The 27,045-nt window shown below is 30.9% G+C and overlaps 1 protein-coding gene and 1 pseudogene across 1 annotated transcript; one reads left to right on the forward strand and one right to left on the reverse strand.

The window, feature by feature from the left end:
• Window positions 1-300: 300 nt before the first annotated feature.
• Window positions 301-12,312, reverse strand: LOC114739947 (uncharacterized). The gene is made up of 5 exons (XM_028928054.1): window positions 12,145-12,312; window positions 11,898-12,036; window positions 11,547-11,768; window positions 9,665-9,785; window positions 301-314 (listed from the first exon to the last, which is right to left on the reverse strand). Exons 1-4 carry the CDS (start codon window positions 12,240-12,242, stop codon window positions 9,687-9,689), a joined length of 558 nt encoding a protein of 185 aa, XP_028783887.1. The 5' UTR covers window positions 12,243-12,312; the 3' UTR covers window positions 301-314; window positions 9,665-9,686.
• On the forward strand, window positions 6,854-8,551 carry LOC114739946 (pentatricopeptide repeat-containing protein At3g62470, mitochondrial-like; annotated as a pseudogene).
• Window positions 12,313-27,045: the final 14,733 nt, after the last annotated feature.

The raw sequence follows: 27,045 nt of genomic DNA on the forward strand, positions 1-27,045 counted from the left end.
GCAAGGTTCTATTGGCAAGCGGAGAGAAATGGTGAAGTCTTTGTTAAATCAACATACAACCTACTCATTCAGAATGACTTGAACGAGGAAAACAACAAGTGGATGTTAGCATGGTGTTATCCTGGACCGAATAGAGTCAAGACTTTTCTCTGGCTAGCTATAGAAGAAAAGCTCTTAACAAACAGCGAGTGAACAAGAAGACATATGACGAGTAGTGCCTTCTGTGGGATCTGTAGCTCGAGCACAGAAGACGTGGATCATGTCCTACGGTGCTGTAGGTTAGCAACTGAGTGCTGGAAGCTCATCATGCCTTCCTCACACCTGACACCCTTCAACTTACTCTGCTTGTCAGACTGGTTCTAGGAAAATCTCAGCTGTAGGAACCCCAACCCTCGATGGTGTGTGCTGTTTCGGATCCTGTGTTGAAAGCTATGGCATGCACGCAATACTTTCATTTCAACAAGGAGAGGACCTTTTGTTACTAGCTAATCAATGAGGCTATCTCTTTCACTAATCATATTATTAGAGCTAAGGACTTTTGTAGCCATTTGAGTTAACTTTCTAGCCCAGATGTTCTGGACTTTTCAGTCTTTACTTTTTCAATAATGTAACCATCTTGTACATATCTTTATTGCTGAATGAATTCCTTTTCTACTAAAAAAAAATGACACTCTAGGTTTATAATGCCCAAAACCCTATTCATTGTGAATCTCGATTTGCACGAAATTGAGTGAGAAAAGCTCTTTTAACCATGATAGACATATTTATAGATTGGTTTAATCCTTTTCTGTCATGGTTAATCTCATGTGATTTGGGATGTTTATATAACCATGATAGTATGTTTAAATATTTTACAAAGTTTCTTTCCTCTCATGGTTAACTTTTCAATACTGGTTAATTTAAAAGCATAGTAGTTTCGTTGCTACAACAATGAATAATTAGGAAATAACAAATTTAAGATTAAGATTAGTGAGATGTTTTTCCTGCTACTTTTTAATTATACTAGTTATATTATTTATAATTGATAAAAAGTATTTTTAATATGTGCATCTATATAACTCATTGCATATGGCCCAAACATGTGTGAAACAGGTGTGAAAGAAGGGAACAGAATTCCCTTTTCGTCCCAAACCTTCTCCCCATTTTTTTAGCTTCTTTACTCAACACACTTATCCAACATGATTACTGCCCAATTCAAAGAACTTAGGGTCTGTTTGGTATGAGAAAAAGTGAGAAGAAGGAAGGGGAGAAAAATTTTAATAAGCTCAGTTTAAAAAATTTTAAAAAAAAAGGAGTTAAAAGCTTTTAATTAATTTTTATTACTCTTTTGTATTATTTTTTTATTGAAATTTCAAAACCCCTTTTTTTTAATTTTTTTTAAATAGATGTCATTAAAATTTTTCTTCCCCTCTCCCCTCCTCCATTTTCTTCATGCCAACCAGTACCTTAATGTCAGGTTGATATTTGCATCCTAACTCCGGTTTGTCATTCCACAATTAGGCTTTATTGGTCGATACGGAATATTGTCATTTTTTAATTGATTTATTTGAGTGGTCATGAAGGCGCATTTCTCCATTGTCATTTTTCATAAACTTTCAGGCCAAAGTCACTTGGCAAAATATTTTAGACACAAATGTTTGATTTTCATTTTTATTGTAATATTTTTCTTTTAGATACAAGTATCTTCTTATTCTTATTCAAAATAATAGAATTCAAAGAAACTCTTAAGTATTAAATATAAACAAATATCCTAATAAAAATTTAAATTTTAATTCGTCACAGAAATCAATTCTTTCTGCTTAACCCGTATTTTTAGTAATGATTTTATCCGCAAGGCCTTTTAGTCCACTGGCTAAGATATTTCTTTTTTTTTTTCCAAATAAATTCTTAATGAGTATGATAAATGTACACGCCCTTCTTCATGAGTGAAGGATGATCGAAAGAACAGAGACAATAGGTATAGCCCCAGGTCCCCCAACTAGAACTACAGAATTTCTTTCATCTGTCCTTTTAGAAGTGTAGATGAAAATTAGACCGATTATTAAATCGGTTGAGACAATAATTTAAAATTTAGTGCGTCAAGCCCAAAGTCATTGATAAAATAATTTAATTAATTAAAAATATTAATATTTGAATGTAAATAATTAAAATTTTCAAATTAAATTTAAAACATGCTCATGTGTATGTTAAGGGACCGTTGAGGGGGTAGAAGGGTCATGTCCTGTTGAGGGGGTGCGAACCAACTCCCAAAAAAACATGTCTGCCGAGGTGTTTTATTAATAGTTTGCATTGTCATTTGTTCAATCTGGATTTATGTGTGTTTTTATTTTATTTTATTTGATGGCGAGAGTTTTCTTTTTCATCTTTTTTTTAAATTTTTTAGACAAATACTTTTTTAATTTTCTTTATAAATCACTTTTAACATGTTTTACATAAATTAAAAGAAATTTAAATTTTATTAACTGTTATTTAAAATTCAACAATTTTTTTAATTTTTTTCTGTTTAATATATATTATATATCATGTAAATAAAGTTAATACAATAATAAATAAAGAATAAAATTATACATTTACATAAAAAATTTCTTTCAATACCATATAAATATGACCAAAAAAATATTTTTTATCCTATAAATAGGATTAGAAAAATAAGAAATGTACTACTCCTCCGATCCTTAATATAAGACCCATTTAACTAATTTAATTAGATTAAGGAAGTTAAGTAAGTTAGTTAATTATAAGAAAAGTGATACATTTTTCTTAAAATACCATTATCATCTTTCTTAATACCACATCTCCTTTTTCTACTTGATTATAGTTGAGGGAGTATCCATAAAGGGTAATTTAAAGAAAATTGATAAATATGATAAATGAATCTTATATTTAAGACTAAAATCAACTCAAAAATTGAGTCATGTATTAAGGACCGGAAAAGTAGTACATTTTTTATAAAAATATATATGCCACTCATCTCTCTCTTCTTTATTCCATAGATTCTCCTTAACATACTTTTTATCATGATTCTTGATGATTGGCTAAGAGCTATGTAATATGAGATAGAGGCCCTAAAAAATATTAAGACTTGGGACATTGTTCCTCTCCTTAAGGGTAAGAAACCCATGGGATGTAAGTGGGTTTATAAAATTAAATATAAATCAGATAGAACAATAGATAAATAAAAAGAAAGACTTGTTGCTAAAGATTACAACCAAAAAGAAGGAATCAATTATCATGAAACATTCTTTCCCGTTCTTAAAATGATAACAGTAAGGATTGTGCTTAAATTAGCAGCTGTAAATAATTGAAATATGTTTCAAATTGTACATAATGCCTTTTTGTAGGGTAATTTAGAAAAGGAGGTTTACACCACCATGCTCTAAGACTTTGAGAGCAAAGGGGAAAATATGGTATTTAAGCTAAAACAACAAAAAAATCATTATATTGGCTCAAACAAGCGTCAAGACAATAGAATCACAAGCTTATGCAATTTTTAAAAGATAGTGGGTTTGTGCAAAAAGTAAGTATGATTATTCTTTGTTTATAAAGAGGTTCGGACATGATTTTGTATTAATATTGGTTTGTGTTGATAACCTTCTTATCACTGGAAACAATGATCAGATAATAATAGAAGTAAAGGAATATCTCCACAACAAGTTTAAATCAAAGATTTAGGAGAAATAAAATATTTCTTGGGTATTAAAATTGCAAGATCCCAAAAGGGAATAGTTCTTTCACAAAAAAATTGTGTTCTGGATTTGATGGCTGAAATAGGTTTAAGTGGTTGTTACCCACATAGTGTCCTAATGGGTCATAATGGTAAGCTATGAGGAAGGCAGAAACAAAAAAGCATATATGTACCCAGACCTAGTAAAACATAGAAGATTGGTAGGTAGACTAACTTATCTTACTGTTACATGTCCTGATATCATTTTTTCTATGCAAGCTTTGAGCTAACACATGCAGCAACCCACCAAAAGACACATGGCAACTCCATTAGGAGTTGTTAAGTACCTGAAAAATGATCCAGGCTTTGGAATACTGCTTAGCTCAAAGGAAGACTTGGCATCAAGCTACTTTTGTGACTCGAACTGGGGAGCTTGTGGAACAACACGTAGATCAATTATTGGATATTCATTGAAGCTTGGAGATTCACTTATAATGTGGAAAACTAAGGAGCAAAATATAGTTTCAAGATCATCACAAAGGCTGAATACAGAGCCTTATGAGTAATGTTATCTAAAGTACGTTGGGTCAAAAGATTGCTAATAAAGTTGAGAATTCATCAAAGACAACTAGTGAAAGTCTACTATGATAGTAAGGCAGCCATACACATAGCCTCAAATCTAGTGTTTCATAAGAGAGCCAAACATATTGAGATAGACTACCATTTTGTAAGGGAAAAGCTATAAGACAAACTAATTTCCTTAGAGCATGTTTGGTCAATAGAGCAAGGAACTGACATTTTAAGTAAGCCTATAGGAAAATATCATCAATTAAAAATACTCAGCAAGTTAGGAAGTATAAATGTTTACGGTCCTAACTTGAGGAGGAGTGTTAGAGTCAATGTATTAAAGTTAGGCATTGGCTATTGGGCTTACAGGTCTTTGGGCCCAGTTTTGTTGTAAATATATTTGCCAAGCTTGTACTTGAATAGATCCTCTCATGTGTTGCTTTTTTTTTTTTTAGACATACTTATCTCTTTATTAGAAGCAATTTTGTTTAAGGTACTGTTTGACAGTAAATATTGGCACCTTTTTTAATAAGTATTTGAACCTGAATTCACTACATTATGAGGATTTGATGTATTGCTTTGCAGTGAACTAAAGAAATTTTGGTTCTCGCCACTTCTTGGACCATTTTTTACAAGTTGCGAGGCGAAAACAGCAATAGAAAGCCTTGAAGTGGTCAAAGGCCTTGGCTAAGAATAATAGAGCAATGTTGCAAATTGCAAAAATGAAGAATAAAGCGATTCTCGCGCTATTGAACCATAGAGGTCCGGTCTTGAAGACAGCAGCATAAATTGATGAGCAAATTAGAAATGGTTCCAGCAACAATTCAAACGCTTGGGATTGGCCCAAGGAAGCAACGTTAGCAAGAGAAGAATCAACAGGATAAAGATCAAGAGAGCAGGAAAGACCAGAAAAAAATATTAGAGAGGAGAACAAACAGAAGCTTGCAAAATATGATACTATTATTATAATATTATTTTTTTAAGAAAATTTTTTATTTTTTAAAAATTTATTCAGCACTAGACCAAACCTAGTCTTGTGGACAAAGCAGGGCACTAGATTGATGCTAATAATCAACTCAACTTTATTCGATTTTTGTATTGTTGGAGACTGGATGATCACCACCTCATGAAAAAAAAAAACCTTGGATTAAAATCTAAATGCATATATAACTATTTCTATTTAATAGATAGTGTAATAATAAATATAGTGTGTGTGTGTGTAATGTTATAGCCAACCAGTGACCTAAATGTTCTTAGGCTTGTTTGATGCAAAAGGCTAGGGATTGAGTCAATTTTTTTTCTGCTAAATAGATATATCCTTTTATTGGAGACAATCCTCTTTGAATCACTAAATTGAGATTGATAATAACCTGGCCTTAGAGAGTAGAGATTGGACAAGCCCACCTCCCACCCGGACCTGGTATTTTTTTTTTTAAAGCTTTGGGATTGATAATGCAGAGAAAAAAATATAACCCCGTTTATTTTTAAATTTTGGACAAGACTACCCTCCAAATTTTGACTTTGACTCATTGTCAACCGCCGCCGTCTGTGTCTCCCGCTCTCACTCCTCGACCGCATCCGCCGTCGAAGCCAAAGCGAAATCACAGCCACAGACTTGCCGTCGCCGTGGTCACTCCCTCAGGGTCATCCGTCGTCCAAGTCGAAGCAGAACCACAGGTCCACAGCCACAAACTCCATCTCTCTTGGCCACCCCAGTCTGCTCTCTCCGGCCTCCTCACTCCTCAGTTCGCACTCGAGCCTTGAGTCATCGACCACCCGGTCACCACAGTCTCAGCCTCTTGCCTTCATTCCTATCTTGCTTCTTCAACCTAACATGCGGGACCGTAATATTTCTTTTCATGTGGTTCGGTTTTTGTATTCCATTCGATTTAGTTTCGGTTTTTAAATTGAAGCTTTTCGTTGCCACTCAACAGCTGCTTCACGATCCTCCTGTACGGTGCCATTTTTGTCTCCAAGAACCCCTTATACGAATCTCTTTGCTTCCTTCACAGTAAATATAGCCCACAAAAAATAGGCATCATTTTGATACAATTCTTTACAGCAAGTACCTGCCAACTTATAGCCCTTCATGAGCTAGCCCGACACTCTTCTTTTTTTTTCAACAATTTTTATTTTTATTTTAATAAAAAAGTTTTATTATTTTTATTTAATTTACATATAACTTTGTATTTTGTTAGAGATTTTGATTTTAAATTGATTTCTCTTTTTTTTTATTGTTTTACCATTTTTATACTAATAAATTATTATTAACAATGAATTATATATTTATATTTTAAATTTTGATATTAATTTAATTATATAATTACATGAAAATATAAGAATAAGAAAATTTGGCCTATAAAAATTTATAATTTAATTTAAAAAATTAAATGTATATATATATATATATGAAAAAAAAAATTTTAAGATGGAGGCTGCCTAGGGGTGGGTTGGCAAAATATGAGTCCAGAAGGTTTTTTTTTAGGACCGGCCCGAATAGTTTTAAACCCGTAGTGAGCTGGCCCGTAACCGGCAGGCCAACCCATTTTATCACCTCTAAAGTCAGATTTTTAACATTGATCTGTAACTACCCAAATCTCCCACTCCACCAATCCATGCCGCATGGCCCCTTCAGTGCCTTCTCCTCCCCAGAGCTTCAAGCTCTCCATTAGGGACGACCGAATGGATGGCAAAGATTGCGTGAGGGAGAGCAAGTGTGCATTCCTTGTGGTAGCTCTCTGCCCGTCTCGTATGTTTTATTCTAATCCTGATAATTCCGAGGCATTTGCAAGTGTTGCTGGGGCTGACGAAGATGAGGAATGGGAGGTTGAATCTGGAAATAAGGATGATGATAGTGATCGACATTGTGATGTGGTAGAAATCATAAAGCTAAATCCGGTGTTGACCCAGATGAAGTTGATAAGGTATGCAGGCTAAATCACCAGCATATTGGTTCTTTTGCTAGGCAGGTCAGAGGCCAGGTTTTGCCCATAATTCCATGACATGTAACTCAATGATGAATATTCTTGGGAAGACTAGATAGTTTGAAACCATCATGGCTATGCTTGAGGAAATGGGGGAGAAAGGCCTTTTAACAATGGAAACTTTCATTGCTATCAAAGCCTTTGCTGCTGCAAAGGAGAGGAAAAAAAGCTGTTGGGATCTTTGATCTGATGAAAAGGTACCAAATTAAAGTGGGTGTTGAAATAAAGATACTCTTGGAAGGGCAAAACTTGGTAAAGAAGCCCAGGCCATATTTGAAAAATTGAAAGATTTACACTCAATTTCCAGACATATACAGTGTTTCTTAGTCCCTGTTTACCATCACGATTGAAATTATTTATAAGCACGTTTCACATAAGTTGAGACAAAACTCCTCTCACATAGTTAACTCGTATTCCGTAAATTACGATTGAAAAGCTACTTATAAGCTATGCCAAACAGCCATGGTTGGTGCAGGGTTAAAGGCTTGATGGAGGCAGTGAAGGTACGGAATGAGATGATTGATAAGGGATTTAAGCCAGATGCTGTTGCACATAATGTTATGCTTGAGGGTCAAGAAGAAGTCTGATGCAATCAAATTATTTGAAGTCATGAAAGATAAAGGTCCATTTCCCAATGTTCGGAGTTACACAATTGTAATACGAGACCTGTGGAAACAAAAAATGATGCGAGGAGCAGTTGAGTATTTTCATCAAATGATCGATTGAGGGTGTCAACCAGATGTTGCCATCTGCGCGTTTGATCAGTGCGTTTGGAAACCAGGAGCAAATGGATGTGGTATACAATCTACTGCAGGAAATGAGGGAGAAGGGTTGGCCACCAGATGGGAGGACCTACAATGCATTAATAAAGTTGAAGACAAGTCAACATATGTCCAATGATGCGATGAGAATATACCAGAAGATGATTCAAACAGGTATTGAACCAACAATTCACACTTCCAAGTTACAACATGATAGTGAAGTACTTTTACGTGACGAAAAATTATGAAAGGGGTTATGCACCTTGGGATGAGATGCGTCAGAATGGTTTCTGTCCTGATGACAATTCACACACATTATTAATTGGAGGGCTTATTAGACAAGGAAGGTCAGAAGAGGCATGCAAATTCTCAGAGGAAATGATAGAGAAGGGAATGGAGGCATCACAGCTTGATCATAACAACTTTGCTGCTGAGTTCTCTAGAGCAGGGAATTTTCTGGTAAACTTGAAGTTTCCAATGTCTTTGCCAGATGGACAGAGATGATGAAGAAAAGGGTCAAGAGAAGAGAGCCATCATTGACATTTCCCTGCCTTGTATATTCGACCTCAGGATAAGTTGTGTATGCTCGGTATGTACCCTATGGTTATGCATTACTTGGGGCCTTGTGCTGCGGCTTCATAGTTGGTGTCATGTTTAAATGTGCTTGTGTGTGTGCGTGACGTTTTTGCAGCATGCAGATATTTTTTAAATGACCCTTTGGGGACTTCGATAACGGTACAAAGATTAGGAATGATTTTCTCAATCCAAAACTGTTAATTTACATTCTCTCATATGGGCTGATCTTGTCAATCTTAAACTGTTACATTCGTGTTATAGGCACCATCACAATCCCAGCCACCAACCATTGTCAACAAACGTCGTTGGCCAGCGTCCCCCACATTGGTCAACAGCTGCTGACTGGAGGTGGCCATCAACAGTGATTGTCGATGGTGATTGGCTAAAGACTTTTTTTTTCAGAATGATTGTTTAAATAATTTGTTTACTGAAAAACTGGTTTCAAATTACTATGGCCAAGTTATCGAACAGATTTTTCTCGTTTTAGCTTGAAAAACAACGTTTGAAAATTTATATATAAAATCGTTTTTAAAAATTAAAAATGGGTAGCAAAATCAGGCACGCCCTATTATTGAATTCTTCCAACTTAGACCAAATGTATTTTGTATGCCATACTATATTTGGATCGACGTTAATTCATTAAGTTTTTGTTTCATGTATGTATTAATCCATTGTTCAATGCTTTGTTCACTGATTTGAATGCACTTTCAATAGAACCCAGAATAATTAGCCCAAAAAAAGGGGAAACAAGACGAAACGATATAACCCAGAATGGGAACATAGTCAATTGAGGCGTCTAAGCGAAACACAGAACAAATTACACAAAATCTACAAAACTATGCCATACTCTAAATTTGAAAATGCCTTCTGACGAAAAAGTGCATAACATTGAGACAACTATAGAGAATTCAGAGAAACCAATCTAACCTGTACAATACACAAAAGAATTATACAGCTGTGTCCTGTGTAAGTCAATAGAATAGTTAGTGGTGTTAGCAATAAAAGGGGGGGAAAACCAGATAATATGAAAAAAAAAACTGTTTTGAAACTTGACATTAAACCAAAATAAACTATGTTTGGAGTATAGATCTCATCTTACAATTACAAGAAACTTGTGTGTTAACAGAGTTTGTCTCATGATCTTACTGCCGCATAACCTGACACTGAAACTGATTTCCTTTTTCTCCGATATATGATTGATCCACTGATGAACAGCAACAAAATCACAATCCCCTGTCCAGTGTTTCACAAAATTCACGTCAATACTTATTCTCAACGGTAGTTTAACAGTTAAAACGCAGAGTACCAGGTATATAATTCATAATTACATATCCTCCTCAACATCTATTTGGGCAGGGGAAAAAAAATGAAAATAGGTAGAAAAAGGAGGCCCATGGCCTTCAAATTGGGACAAGTCTTCTTATACCTTCCAATCATACATAAGTTTTCTCTGATAGAATTTAAAAATTTTGGCAGAAGAATGAAAGTTTGAGTGCTTGCTTTCATGACACCCTGCAATACTAGAATGTTCATTATGACAGTGATGCTTACAGAATATACAGTAATTGATTAAAACAACAAATCAGAGACTTGCAGGCAATGATGTCAGCATAAGGTAGTGGTTGTCAATTACCATCAATCATCAACATCAGTAGTTAGCAGTTTGATAAGCACAGAAAACTTCCCAGACAGATAAGGATGACAAGCAACATGACAAATCTTTTAAAATACTACTACGTCCAATCTTTAATATAAAAACTTGTTTGATTTTTATTTTCGTCATAAATATAAAACCCTAATCCGTTTTGCCTCTCATATTTATTCATTTTTTTCCCAAGCTCATCCTTATAATAATGGTAGTTCTAACCAATACACTTGATTAGCAAAGATACTGTAGGAAAAACAACACTTATTTATTACAAATAACTAATTTAACTAGTTTCCTTAATCTATTTAAATTAGTCAACTAGCTCTTATATTAACGATCAAAGGTTGTATTACTTAATGGATTATGTAAGGACCAGCGAGTGAAGAATTAAAGACAACAAGTTGCACACATCTCAAGCTGTGTATCCATACATAGATATGAGCATGCCAAATTAAATTGCTCTCAAGTTTCAACCAAATTGTAAATTAATCTTCTTCGACATGGACATTCCTCTAACACTTTTGGAGTGTGGAGGATAAAACTTGATGCCCAATAATACAATCGCAAAGGTTCGCTGACAGCGAAACACGCAGGAACCATAACTAATAATAACTGATGTGTCACTGTGGTCTGCGGTCTAGTTCTAGTGCTAGCAGAGTAAAAGCAATTTAAAGCAGAAGGTAAACAGTAGATGGGTGAACACGGACTCAGTTTGTTTTATAGTGTTATCACTTATCATCCCACTTCAAGAGGCATCAGATGGATGCCTCTTGAAATGGAACTCGGACTAAATATGAAGGTACAGCACAAGAAATGTTCTTACTCTTGGAGGATCCAACATCTTAGGGTCCATTTGGGATAACGATGAAAAATACTTATAAACACGTTTTATATAAGTCGAGACAAAATTCTTTTCACATACTTACCTCGTACTCTGTAAATCATAATTGAAAAACTATTTATAAGTTATTCCAAATAGCCCATTAGACATGCCAATGGCTCTTAATCGATGATTAACACTTGGTTTTGCTTCTTCAAACATTATACTCCGGAAACACTGCCCTTAAAAATGGTTGATGACTTTGAGCAATTTCAGCAGCCCTACTCGAGACTATGTTTATTACTCATAGTACATACTTTCATTGATGTCACAATCACATGCATGGTTCTGCCAGTGGACAATCTTGAAATTAGGGGGGGGGGGATCTCAGCAGAAGATCGTCTTTTAGTTGATGACATGGTTAGTTCAACAGCAGATAACATCAAACTTGATGTATGAACTAAGATAGTCAAGCCAAGCCAACAAAAAACTGCAAATGGAAGTTATGTGTAAAAATGTAAATTACCTCAAAACCAAGGACTGACAGCTTGTCTTCAGTAGCTGAAGGTATACAGCTTCTATAAGTTATGTAAGCCTGCAACCCGTTACCTGAAGTAGATGAACCATCCAGAGTAGACTGAGCATTTTGAGAATCTGTTTTCTTCGAACTCTTCACAGAATCTTCATTTTCTATACATTTCAATGGAATTCGGTAGCCAGTTTCACTGCAGCGATATTTCTTATCACCCTTTAAACCCAAAGAAACACATTAGAATAACAAAGAGATCAAATTAACAACGAGGCAAAAGGCACTTCATAGGGATCACGCAAAGAATAAAAAGATCAATCTCCAATTTCAGAAGAACAGAAAAGCTACCTTCTCCGAATAGAGGCAGGGAACGCAGGGTCCAGAAGGAGAGCATTCAAATGTGACGTTGCTCCCTGGGGGCTTTTCCTTGAAACTCATTAGAACTCTGCGTCCAAACCCATTTTCAGATCCCTCGCTTCTCCAATCTCTGCCCGATCCAACCAGAACAAGACGAAAAAGGTCCAAGTTCAATAATCACAATTCACACAGATCATACAAATCAGAACGAAATTGAAACAAAAAGAGTAGAGCTCACATTTGCTGCCCTAAAGCGGGGAGTAGAGTTTCCGAGAACACGGCGATGCTTAGGAATAAAAAGATAGGACAAAACAGCTGGGAATTTGCAAAATTCATTGCCCTTACTTTGCGGCTCCTTCTTCTTCTTCGCTCCCTCTTCAAATAAGTTCTGCTCGGAAGAGCATGGATATCAAACGACCCCAGTTCTACCCTTTTTGGGCTTTCCAAGAACGCTATAAATATATATATATATATATATATATATTTTTTCTTTTTGAGAAAACCATTCTTGAGGTAACCATAATTTTTTTTAATTTTAATTTGTTATACTTATGAACTTTTCTCATATTAAATCATTTAATTTTACTTTATTGGCACAATTACCCTCTATTTAGATGGAAAGAAAAGTTGAGAAGAAAAAAAATAAGAGAAGAGAAAATAGAGAGAAGAAAAAATTGGAGAGAAAATATTATCACCTCTTATATTTGGATGGATAAGAAAAAAAAGAAAGGAAAGAAAATAAATAAATGTATGAATAACTAAAATATCCTTTCTGTTATATCAAAATATATCTTAATTAAAATCAAATTAAATATTATAATGAAAAACCATATTTACATTAACATAATCATATAATTTAAAATCAAGTTATTTGATAAAGATATATTATCATGTTATTACATTTTAATATCAAATAATTTTGTAAAAAAAGAAAAAAAATAACATTTTGTGTAATGTAATGCTAAAAAAACCATAACAATAACTGTACTTATTTTTCCTTTTAGTTCATTTTAGAAGGATTTGTGCAATTTTAGTTATTTTATTTTTCAATCAAGCAAACACAAAAAAAGACTTGATAACAATAAATAAAGTGAAAAAATAAAAAAATAAATAGGTATTATTTTGTTGAAAAAACATATGTAAGGGTAAATAGGAAAAATATGTTTCCTTCTCATTTTCTCTTCATATATGGAGAGAAAACTTGGGAGGAAAATGGACTATAGAACCCACTTTATTTTCTCTCCAACTTTTCTTTCCTTTCACTTTCTTCCCTCATCCAAATAGGAAAAAAAACCACTTCTCTTCACATTTTCTTTCCTAGTTTTCTTTCCTTCCTCTTTTTCTCTCTATCCAAATATAGCATTAGTTTTTGTACATTGTCTAATGCAGAGCAAAGTTATAGAAATTTATGATATTATAGTAATAAAATTAAAATTAGTTTTTAAACTTTGTTTTTTGGGATAAAGAACCAGAACCTAGGGTGCTTGTAGTTGGAGACAGAAGGAAGATCAAAATTGCAGCCGCATGTTCCTCTTAAACTAATCCTCTTCTTTGGTTTCTAAATGCAATATTACAAAAATATCTCATTCTCTTGTATTGCTTTCTTGATTGCTTAAAGAACTTGCCATTGCCCATAATATATTCAATTATAAAAATTCTTTCTTTTTCCCACACGTGTTTTTTTATTACGTTGATTCACTCCTCTCCTGCACATAAATATCACTTACCCACCATAATCGATCCCATTGCAGCCCCTCTATCGCCGTCCCTGGCCGCCATATCCGATCTCTCTTCTGTCTCCATCTACAGTCTACCGTTGCCCTGGGCTCTGGTTCTGTTTTTTTTTTTTTTTTAAAAACACTTAATATTTTTTTTAAAAAAAAAAGCACTTAACAGGACCGACTAACAGTGTGTTGAAGGTAATTGCTGAGATGAAAAATTAGTATAGGTAGCACACTCTTATTTGTTTCATAAACTAAGAATATGTTTGGACTGACGTTGAGAAAACTGACTTATAGTCTAACTAACTTTTATAACTGAAATTAGAGTAAAAGTCAGTTAGTGTAATGCGATTTATGTTTGGATAAGTGCTTATAAAAAGTCAGTTAAAAAAGTTAAAAGTTGTTTGGATGATTAATAAAAAAATTAGTTTAGTTATAAAATGATTGAAAAGAACATGAACTTTATTAAATAGTAATGTTTGAAATTTTATGTTTTTAATATGATATAGTTTTAAAAAATACTAAAATTATTATGATAAAATATAAATAGTTTATTTGTGAAATTATAAAATAAAAATATTTGTTACAGAGAAAAATTTGAAAGCACATTGTAGATAATTAATTAAATATACATAATGGACAAATATGAATATAAATTAAAATTTATTTAGTCTCTAATTAAAGTAAATGAAATCATATAAATAATTAGATCGTAAGCTTTGCACAATTTTCTCATAAGTCAGTTAGAAAAGTTGATCCAGGTTACGTTGGATAAGTGAGTTAGAAAAGTTACTTTTTCCCATAAGTCAGTTAGAAAAGAAGTCACATCCAAACAATCTTCTGAGCCATAATAAGTCACAAACCTCAGTTTCACGCTTCTCGATGTGCTTTTATCATTCCTTATGGCAATCCAAACGAGGCCTAACTTTGATCTTAGTTTACTCCTATATCTATATCTATATATATATATATATATATATAATATTTGTTGGCCTCCAATTGTGACTTCCTTTTAACGAAAAAACTCATGCAAAATAAGTTAATCAATACAACATAGTTGAAAAGTTGAGTGATTATGAATGCTATGTAAAATATATTTTTTTTAAAAAAATGGCATTGTGAAGTCTTTTATTTGTTCTCACAAAATTAGTGCCTCACGCTAGTTTCTAAGAATTCAATAGTCTTTGTAACTATAAAATATTAAAATACATGAGAGTAATACTAATTAATCCTCATGTATTTGACATTTTTTCCAGGAAATTCTGATTTAATGAAGGTGTAAAATTGAAAAGAAGTCTGAAAAAATGTGCATATATCCACATACATCCAATTAAGTTGCCTTCTTCTGTCCTTAATATAATAACCGGTTAACTAATTCGGAAAGATTAAAGAAATTAAATAAATTGTTTTTAAAATACTACATTCATTGTTTTCTTCCAAACTAATTTGCTCAGCTTGTAAACTGATATATAATCTAATGATATACATAAGTATTTTAGAGATCACATAGCATGTGCTCTAACTAAGGACTCTTCTGGTCCTTAATATAGAACCCAATTGTTGAGTTGGTTTTTGTTCTAAATATAAGACCCATTTCTCATATTTATCAATTTTCTCTAAATTACCCCTATGGATACTCCTTCAACCATAATCAAGTAGAAGAGGGAGAGAAGGTATTAAGAAAGATGATTATGGTGTTTTACGAAAAATGTGTCATATTTCTTATAATCAACTAATTTACCTAACTTCCTTAATCTAATCAAATTAGTTAAATGGGTTTTATATTAAGGACCGGAAGAGTAACTTTTAACTTCATTAATTTCATCAAATAAATTAATTAGATCTTATATTAAAAACTGAAAGTAGTATGAAAAATTTTATTAGATCAAGAGTTTAAGAATCAGCATCACCCCCTAATTTAATATTGACTATTAAGATTTTTTCACAACTAAGGCGAGATTATTTCTTTTGTAACACTTTCGGAGTGATATTAGCCAAAAAAATTTCTGATTTTTTTTTTATTTCACCCATACCTCTCCCTTCCTCATAACAAAATATTATTTTATGAATTTACGAAATAAAACATTGATATGGAATTAGGGGGGAAGTTAGACACAATTTCTTCAAATGCAGGGGCACTTATCCTACCAAAGACATGAGTTTCATAACAATTTGCCAAAGAAAGAAAGTTCCCCCTCCCACAAGAAAATTTCATCCCTAAAAACTATTCATTTAGACTTTCAGTCTACACAAATAAAATTCGTTTATTACAGTGTATGTTAAAAAAATATATTTGTATCATTTATTGATCAGAATAAATTGTTAATATTCACAAGTATATTGAAATGTACTCCTCCGATCCTTAATATAAGATATATTTAACTAATTTGATTAGATTAAATAAGTCAGGTAAGTTAGTTAATTATAAAAAATATGACATGTTTTTTCTAAAACACCATAATTTTCTTCTTTAATATCCTTTTTCCCTTTTTTATTTGATTACGGTTAAAGGAGTATCCACAGAGATAATTTATGAAAAAATAATAAATATGAGAAATAGGTCTTATGTTTAAAAATAAAATCAACTCAACAATTAAATCTTATATTAAGGATCGGAGGAGTCCTTCACTGTAAAATTGTTAATATGAAATACCGTGTATTTCATTTGAAGTCCTTTTTTTTTTCCGCACATATGCTTCTTGTTTTGGGGAACATTATTATATCATGCAGAACATTACTTTTTTTTTTCGCATATACTCTTCATTTTTGTATATTTAGAGACAGAGTTTTTTTTTTAATAAAAAAGGATGTAGGGACTAATATTTATTCTTAAAATCTAAAATTAGTCATCTTTAAAAAAAACTATGTTGAAAGATGAAGTGATTGTGAATCCCTTTCTAGAATAATAAAAAGAAGATATATTGAATCACTTTATGGACTAATTCAGAAACTATATAATTATAAAGACTTGCACCCTTTTTAATATCTTGAAAAATGAAGAGGGCACAAATCATTTTTTTAATGAAAAAAATTTATTAAAAAATGAACTTACAAGGGTACAGGTAAAACGAGAGATTACAAAGTAAAAACAGGCAAAAATCATTTTTTAGTAGCATGATGAAAACGAAAAGACCTTGAATTATACAACTTGCATTCTCTTCAATGTCTTCGAAAAATGAACAGACCATAAATAACTTTTTAGAACAATGAAAATGAAGAGATTCTAAATTAAATCACTTAGTGGAATAATTCTGTTTTTTTAAATTTTACGAAATAATTCAAAGAACTTTATAATTACACAAACTTTCACCCCTTATGATTCCATTTCCTTAGTGTCAAGAAAATAACGGAAAGCAAAGCTAATATATTTAATAAATGAATAAATTTCTTAATTGAGTGATTTTTTTTCCTACCAGAACTTAGTTGAGTGATTTAAGATTTTAAAAATTGAACCTTAATAATTAAAAAGCCTGAGTAGTCACCATCTTTCTTTTATTTTGTCTGGAAGAAAAACTAATAGTTATTATACCATTGATAATTATTAATAATAAATAATTAATGAATAGGAAAACAAAACAAAATGATCATGCGGTAAATGACATTTAGGACTCATTTTTAATTCATCTATTTTGCCCATCTTTCCGAAGGATTTAGTTGGCTTGTGAGTATCTCTTCCTCTTCCTTCTTTTCTGCCACCAATCACCTAATTGGCTGAAGAACTTCATAACACAAATTTCATTTCATGTAAGTATCAGGCACGCTGCCCCCTTGTTTGCTTCCTTCTCATCCTCGAACATTCTAATGTTTCCAATATTACCATACTTTTGTAGGGCCCCCCCTTTTTTTTTAGCACAATAAGAGTGAAGATTGAGACAGAGAGATGGGAGAGATCGAGAAGGAAGAAGACTCCGAAAGAGGGTGGAGAAAAAAAAAAAAAAAAAAGAGGAAGCAAAGAGCAGAAACGTCAAACCTGCTGTGACACCGTCAACATAATCTCCATAACTGGAAAAAATGGAAGTGAAATCGAAAGGTGAAAGCTTTGAAAGGGATGATTACGTGCATTCAGACATGGAAGATCAAAAGATCAAAATGAGCAAATATAAGATATGTTAAAACAAGCAGAGGTCTACCTTATTAATGAACATATTGCAACCAAAAAAAAAAATCAGAAAAAGGAAAGTTACATTGATACCTCACCAAAAGCCCTGGATATATCATTTTTTCCTAGCTAGTGAAGAATCTAGAGGTCTCAAATGCCTTGTTCCTATTGCAAGAAAATAACACATGCTTGCCATTGTTGCTTCTTGATCCACACCTCAAACTCCTTTCTAAAAGGGCTTGAACCTACCAATTCAAACTGATGAAGATACTATTGAAGAAGAGAAGAGCGAAAGATATCACCTGCCATATTGCTAGCACGGCTGTTCTAGCAAACATCTACAGCAGGCCAGCATATTTATATAAATCATAAGCAAGGACAAATAAGATAAGATCCACCCATACTGACATTGAACAATCTTATCCAAATAAGTAAATAGTCAAGTAAATCCAATGAACACACATCTCAATTACTTAAATCGAACAATCTCATCAGAACAATTAAATGGCCTAATAATAAAATCCAACGAATACACACAACTTGATCATGCATTAGTGATTAAATAGCCAAACAAAGCACAACTACTTAAGCATCATAGAGCCTTCTATTCAATGACCCATTATAAGAAATGACATAAACATCTTAGGTGGTAGTTTCTTTAGCATCTTATTGACTCTAACACTGGGAAAACGGGCCGTGCCAACCTTGTGACCGGCTCCGGCCTAAACAGGCCAGCCCGTTTGAACCTGAGTCCTAGAAATGACGATTATTTTCAAGCTTAGCCCGTGAGATGACAGGCTTGGGTTAGCCCACGGGGTTTTAGCTTGTTTAACTAAAATATATTTTTTTTTTTATATTTTATCAAAATAATAAAAAAAAAACGATAAAATTACTAATAAAAGGTATAAATATAAATAAAATTAAGTCACAAACATAAATATCATTATGTCTAAACATCTATTACAGTGTAATAGAGTCTATTGAATAAACAAACTAAATGGAAGAGACATAGACAATTAAATAAGCACTAAGTTCAATAAATAATTACAATACGGATGATCTGGTTTAATTATAAATAATTAACAAAAAAGTTTAACTAAAAAACATAGTATATATAAAGCATAATCATTCGTCCCACAAGCAAAAAAGAAAAAATCCCATCATCCCTAGTTCTAAATTCGTTTCTAACTGTAAAAATAATATAGATCTTTACTTTAATTCAAAAGATTCTTTAATTAATTATATTTCAAGCATAAAAAATATGGGAGAATGACAAATAAAAATCATAAAAATTACACATACTATATTTTAACAGGTTTTGATAGCTTATAAATAGCAACACATTTTTGTGAATATACCTTGTTTTAAATTTTATAATTTTCACCTTTTTTCAGGTTATTTTTCCAACAACTATAGTGATTCTTTTTTTTTTTGTGAATGTTGTTTATATGAGCTGCTGGGGTGAGTAAAACTAATAGTGTGTTATATGTAAAATGTTAGAGTTTTCTTTTTTAGGTTGAGAAAAAATATGGAATTTTTTTTTTAAAAAAAAAAGTTGGCAAGCTTAAACAGGCCAGCCCGTTTATTTTTTCGGCCCTCTAAGACTAGTCCTTTTAAGCCCAACTTCCCTTTCAAGGGTCCAAAATACAAGCCCCACCCTCGACTTAAACGGACCGGCCCAACAGGTTTGGCCCGTTTTCCTGACTCTAATTGGGTCTTGGTTGTTGATATGAGCTTCTTTTCTCAATCTTGATGTATGCATCGGCATTGGTAATTTTATCTTACAATTATGAATACTCTTCGGAAACCTGAGCCAAATAAATAAGTGATTATTCTATAATGTATAACATTTTAGTGTTTTAATATTTTAATAATGATTGAAAGTGCAAATACATGCACCAATAATTAAATGAGATGGGCCAATAGATGAGGACTACGTGGACAAATCACAGAACAGTCACAAGGCTTATAAGTTATATAGATAGCATTCTCTCAAGCTATGGCCTACCTTTGTAACCAAAAAAAACAATATCCCCTCTCAGATTTGATCGTGCAACCTTCTTATTAGTTTTTTGAAAAAATAATATAATTTTAAGGTTTTGGCCAAAAAAATTTGTAAATACTGATGAATACTTCACCAATACTTTTATAACAGAAAATATTAGTTTTGAAAATGCAATATATAATATTAGTTTTATAAAAGTATTTTAAAAAATATAATGGGCCATAATAGGGTTCTCTACTGGGCTTGCACATCTCATGAACATACCCTTGGTGGGTTGGGCCTTGACAATTGCAACAAATCAAAAGGTGGATTTGCCCAAATCAACAAGTTCACTCACTTTAATTTTTAAATACTAGTATGTTAATTTAAACTAACAAGTTGTTAATTAAGATAGAAAGTGGTCTCATTTTCTTTTAAAAAAATTTTTAATTTCAAAAAACACACTTATTAGAAGGGTTTCAACTTAAATTCAATTTCTAAATTTTAACTCAGTACAATTTAATGCTTATAATTTTGATTTAATCCCTATAATTTAAACTATCTAAAATATTAACATATATGCTTTAGGAAATAAAATTATATTTTTGGAAAAATAAATAATAAAATAAAATTATTTTTCTGAAACTTAGAGACCAAATTTTTTATATAATTAAAATATATAAGAATTAAATTGCAATGAGTTAAAAATTAAAATTAAATTTCAACTAAGTCAAAACTATAAAACTAACTTGCAGGTGAATTCAAATTGAATCCAATTTATAAGAGCCAAATAACTAATCTTCCTATTAATCCCTATTCCCAGCTCTATAAGATGTGAGTTTTGGTTTGATAGGACCTTATATGAAAAATAAGCAAAACTAATTATTTAATTTTTATAATTTTGATTCAGTTACAACTCAATTCTAAAAATTTGATCCGATGCAACTCATCCTCACATTTTAATCATCATTTTATTTATTGGTTCTCACATTTAACTCAATTCTTAAAGGACTAAATGATTGTTCCAAAAGTATGAACGAATAGATTAAACAATTAAAAATTGAGCGATGTAATTGAATGAGTTAAAGTTTGTGGACTAAATTCTTGCATATTATCAGATGTGCCAATTTCTTGGTACGGGAAGCACACAATGGTTCATATAAGATGATATTGGTGTCACATGTCCAAGCCCACTGCTTAGAAATGTTCCTAGGTTTGTTTTAATTTCTCTAAAATAGTCAATTGAATATTATATTAAAGACTTAAAAATAATATAAAACTTAATTATATTATAAATTAGATCTTATATTTAGAATTAAATGGAGTATATTAATATAAGCCTCAGGGGGTGTTTGGCAACATTAAGGGTGTGTTTGGCAAGCACCCCAAATCATGGTTTTGGGACTCAAACCATGGTTTGGGAAAAATGTTAGCCAAACACCCTTAAAAAAATCAAAACCATGGTTTGGGTTCAAAACCATGGTTTTGGAAAAAGCAGAAATTTTTTACTTTTGGAGAAAAAAGGGAGAGTGTGAGAGCCTATAGGATATGTATCTGTTGTTTTTTTTATAAACATATTTTTTATAAACATATTAATCTTATATCTTATAATATATATACATATTAATTATTTATTAATTATATTATCTTATATATATTAATATATGTTAATAAAAAATATATTATTAACAATTTTATTCCTTCAAATTAAAATATATCATAAAATATATTTTTTCTATAATTATCATATTAATTTATGCCAATTTGTATATATAAAAAGTACTTCTAATAACAACTATCCAAACACTCACACTTCTCAAAATCACTTTTTCACAAAATCTATTCTTCCGAAAATCTATTTTTTTCAGAATCTATCTCATCAGACTATTCTCCAAACCATGGTTTGGTTTCATCCAAACACACCCTAAAAAATGCTTCTCAGAAGTACTTTTTCGCAAAACGAGACAAACTCTTCCACATATTTACTTCGTAAACTGTAAAAGCACTTTTAAAACCATACTTTGGTTTCCATCCAAGCACCCCTTAAAAATGGTGGAAACGCGTTTTGATGGAGATGATGCGGCGCTTTATAAACACTCAGATCATATGGACGGCTCAGATGCAATGCTGGGAACGACGGTGCTGACTGCTGAGGATGTAAACACAAGAAGGGCACGCCAAGTTGGTCCCCATGGAAGGGCGGCAGAGGGATGAGGGAGGGGTCCAATCTATTTGTGTGGGTACGAAAAGTTGAAAGATGAAGAATCTTGTTTTGTCAATTTATCTTTTCGGCATTTCAAATAATATCAACACAAAAAATGATGAAATATAAAAATGATTGACAATTTGATCTGATGTTGACACTTGGTGGTGCAAACGCTGCCATTTAATTCCCAAAAATTAAGGGAATCTCTTCTCTCTCTCTCTCTCTTTCTTTTTTTTCATTTGGATTGTAGTTGGAATTTTATTATTTTGAGTAAATCACACCGATTTTTTTTAAAGAAAAGATATTGATGGCTTTTTTTTTAATCAAAGCCAATTTATATTGGAAAAAAACTAAAATTAATGGTTTAAAACAAAACAAATCGACAACGATAATATGAATAGAGAGCGACCCGTAGAGTGAGTAATAGTGATCATCCTCCTTTTTCTTTTAAGGTTGTCTTTTGATATAATTTTTTATGTTCTGTTTAATTCATTTAATCAAAAATCCATTTATTTAAGATCATTTATCCTACTTTTAAAAAATACACACAAAGATATGATTTTAAATAAAAATATTTTTCTTCTCTGAAAACATTTCATTTCCTATCATATTCTTTTATGATAGTTCATTTTGTAAGTATATCTCCCCATAATTACCAATTTACCATGTGTTTTTCTGACCCAAAAAGAGATACCATATGTTCTGTACTTCAAATGATTTAAGGACACCTATGAATCTACGGAGAGGCCATAATTGTCATCTTGTATCTATACTATGACTGTGTGTTATATATTACTACTTGCTCTAAATATGAGATTGAGTTTATAGTATAAAATTATGCTATAAATTAAATTTTATACTACTTTTAGTCTTAATTATAAGATCTTGTTTATAATTTGTAAATGAGATTTTATAATTAAGACCTACAAACGAGGTCTTATAATTAGAACCAGAGATAATATTTAAGATTAAAGGTAGCATTATGTTTTCGATGTAAACGTTTAATTTTATTGCTTGATAATAGACGTCTAAAATAAATTTTTAGGGAAAGTTTTCATGCCAAATATAATAATTTTATCTTTTTTCTTTAATACAAGAGGCAAGCTAATGCGTGAAAATAATAAATAATGTAATAATTTTATCTATGTTTGTGTGTTAGAAAGTTAACTGTATATCACCAAGAAATACTTTTTATTTTTCAGATTTATGTGATAAAGGTGTGTGCGAGTAAAAAGGGTTCTAATTATTGGGGTGTTTGGCTGCCTCAAAGCAAAAATATATTTTTATGTAAGCCGAGAATTCACATATTTATTTTGTAAGTGTTTAAAAAAAATCAAATCATGATTTTAAGTATAATTTTAAGTGTACGAAATAAATATATAAGTGGAGAACCACTTTTTAAAAAAGCTTTTTGTGATTACCAAACATGCTCTATATTAATTATGGAGAGCGGTGTATTTTATGGATGTTGTCCCTATTAATTTAAGTAAATATAAAAATTTGACTTGTAAATATTAATTTGCAAATTTATGACATAATTCCATGTGTAAGATATAAAAATTTGACTTGTAAATATGAAAATTTAAGTTATAAATATTAAACCTCTTTTTTTTCAAAATATTAAATCTCTCAGGATATATTGTGCCAATTTAAATAAAATTTGAGGAAGTTATTTATGTTTAGTTTTATTACCTAAAAAATTTGGTAAAGACTGTCCCATGTTTATCAACTATGCTCATGGCCATGGCTAAAATAATCCATGTAAAGAGATTAGAATTACATCTTCTCATACTTTAAGATAGCAATATGACACATACAAACACACAGTAATCACAATACAATTATAAGATAGGAAAGAACTACTAACTCGTTTGATAATATGGCAAATTAATAACACAACCCTTAAAGCAAATAGCACTCATCTGTCGACTTCAAGAGCCGTAACTTTCTCATTATAGAGGAATTTACATTTTATAAGCTCATATAATTACATATCTATATATTTATATGCACCTCGGCTAATAAAAAATTATAAGTTCAAATTACAAAAGCATAAATTGATGACCAACTATACAGATCACTTTTTGGTTCGACCTTCTCAATTCCCTAGAGGCACCACACTCTTGTCCTTCAAACCACTTGTTTTTTTGTGTGTCATAAAAAAAAAGGGGGTCAGATTCTAAGAATTCCAAAAAATAGCCCTTAATTTTATAAATTAATACTTAACTCATTTTGAGGATTTTTGCTTCAATTAGCTTCTCTACCTCATATAATAATTATCCTAAAATTTTAGCTCAAATAGAAACTAGTTTTTTTAACTCCTGAAATTGACTTTCAATTATTTAAACCACTTTTTAAGAAAGAAAACTTTTTCATAAATTTTCCAAGTCCCCTCTTAATTTCTGGTTGCAGGTATGGGAAAGGAGCAAATAACCATATTGATGGGCATGGGCAGTAAATAAAATTACTTTTTTTTTTTACCAGAGAGTAAATAAAATTACTTTGATCACTTATGGCCACATAAATTTCATAATATACTCCTCTGGTCCTATTTATATGACAGAGAGAAAGATTTTCTTCTATCCTATTTATAGGGTATTGAGAAAATTTTTTTTGTGAATAATACAATTTTACCCCTCATTTATTATTATGTTGACTTTATTTACGTGAGGTATAATATATATTAACTAGAGATAAGTTATAAAGTTATTAAATTTTAAATGAGAGTTAATGAGGTTTAAGATTTTTCTTGATCTGTACAAAATATGCTAAAGTGCCTTATAATAATATTAGTATTTTGAAGAATCCGAGGGACAATTAATTATGGTCCACAATTTAAGAAGCTAAAAATAAATAAATATCAGGCGCACGCGGGTTCAAGCACATCGTACGGAGGCTCATCCCCAGTCCCCACCGATAAAGGATGGAACTAATAAATGCATTCTTAAATTATGATCAATAATGATCTTCAAAACAAATCGTCCACCTTTCAACAACAACCATACTTAAACCCTCTTTATTATTATTATTATTATTATTATTATTATTATTAGATACCTATAATCATTTCATCATTTCAATTTAATTAAGTTAATAACTTTAGCCGAAATAAAAAATTAAACTTACTCATATTTAACCTCGTGAATTACTCCCAACTAGAGAATTTTTTAGTTTTATTTATAAATCACATTATTAACCTTTTAATATAAACATATTATTTTATTTTTTATGAAAAAATTTTTACCCACCTTTCATGTGGATTGCTATTTTGTTGGGAAGTATACATATGAAAAGGCAACACCTTAAATATTTTGTTAGATACATACTGTATTTTAAAATATTTTTGTAGTGCGTCTAATATTTTGAATATTTTTTCAAATGTATCCAAAAACTCTCTAGAGTGTCATGTAGTTTATTCAACACCCAGGTGTGTTTGCCCTACAAATTATGAAAAAATATTTTATAGTACTTGATATATATATATATATATATTAATTTAAGAGGCCTTTTGAGAAGTTAGCGATAAACTAAAATTGCTCATGAATTAATACCTAAAAAGTACAATAGCTCCTTAAAAAAGTAATACTTTAAAAGCAAAATTATACTACAAATATTTTAAGATGCTGGATATATCTAAAAAAATACTTCAATTTGCTAGATCTATCTCAAGATATTTTAAAATGTTAGACGCACCCATAAAATATTTCAGGGTGTTGGACACACCTTAACCCTACTATCTCCAGTACCATTTATAAGATTTGAAAATTTAAATTGGTTTCATCCTTTATATAAGATCCTACCAATGATTATTTGAATATTAAATACATTTTTACTAATTTTGTCTTTAATTAATTTTCGGGATAATTAATCCACACTCCTTATAGTTTCAACCAATTTTTGAATTAGGTCCTTATAGTTTTTTTTTTTTTTCAGGTCCTTATACTTTCACTTGTTTTTAATTAATTAGTCCTTGTATTTATTTTTCTTTTTATCAGTCCTTATAAGTTCACCTTATTTTTAATTAAGTCCCTGAATTTTTTATTCTTTATTTATAAATTCTAATAGTACTATTCTATAAACATAAAATTAATATAATTATTTAATATTAGTTTATAAACATAATATTCTAAAACTATTGAATTATTATAATGATTTTATTTTTTTCAGCAAAAAAAATTTAATTGTTCTAAAAAATTTCCTGAATTAATTAATTCTATTATTTATTATTTTATTATTATATTTTATATTTCAGTATTAATCTATTTCATTAAAATTATATTTAATTAATAAATACAAATTAAACTACATGGACCTGATTAAAAATTTAGTGAAATTATAAGGAGTTAATTAAAGAAAAATAAATACAATGACCTAATTAAAAACAGGTAAAAGTATAAGGACCTGATAAAAAAAAAAAAAAAACTATAGGGACCTAATTCAAAATTGAGTGAAACTATAAGGATTTGCAGATTAATTAACCCTTAATTTTCTATTATCTCTTCTTATCTTTTTCTTATATTTCATTCTCTTTTACCCTTTATTTCATTAAGTAATATTTTTCTCTCTTATTTGCTTTCTCATTAAATAAGGACATACTTTTAAAAAAAAAAAAGAGATTTAAGTTTTACATATTTATTGCTTTTAACAAATTTTAAATATTTTCTTAAATCGCGTAATTTAGTTAATAGGATCTTATAAAAAAAGATCGGATGAAGTATTAAATAAAAGTAAAGTTGAGAATTTTTAATACAGAGTTATAGGCTTTAAATGTTTTTTTTTATTCTCATAAAAAATTATTAAAAGTGACTTATATATAAAATAAAATAAAAGGGACATTCGATGAGTCATAGTAGAGATTACAATTAATGAGATAATAAATAGGTAATCATGACAAATATGTAATTAGCATCCTGCTAGGTACAGAGGAACCCGAATAAAAGCAATAGATTAAGACTTTGAAATTTGAAGAATTAAATTATTTATGGACAGCATGGTCAAATAATTAAAAGATTGTTTTCAAACTGATATCTAAACAACCAACCATGAGGAATAATACATAATGAATTTAAGTAAGCATGTCATCATCACAAAGAAGACTCATAGTATTGGAAGATCAAGTTAGAGAGAGG

Source organism: Neltuma alba, unplaced genomic scaffold (assembly GCF_004799145.2).
Source record: "Neltuma alba isolate B1F8T4 unplaced genomic scaffold, ASM479914v2 tig00002986_pilon, whole genome shotgun sequence".
Classification (NCBI taxonomy): Eukaryota; Viridiplantae; Streptophyta; class Magnoliopsida; order Fabales; family Fabaceae; genus Neltuma; species Neltuma alba.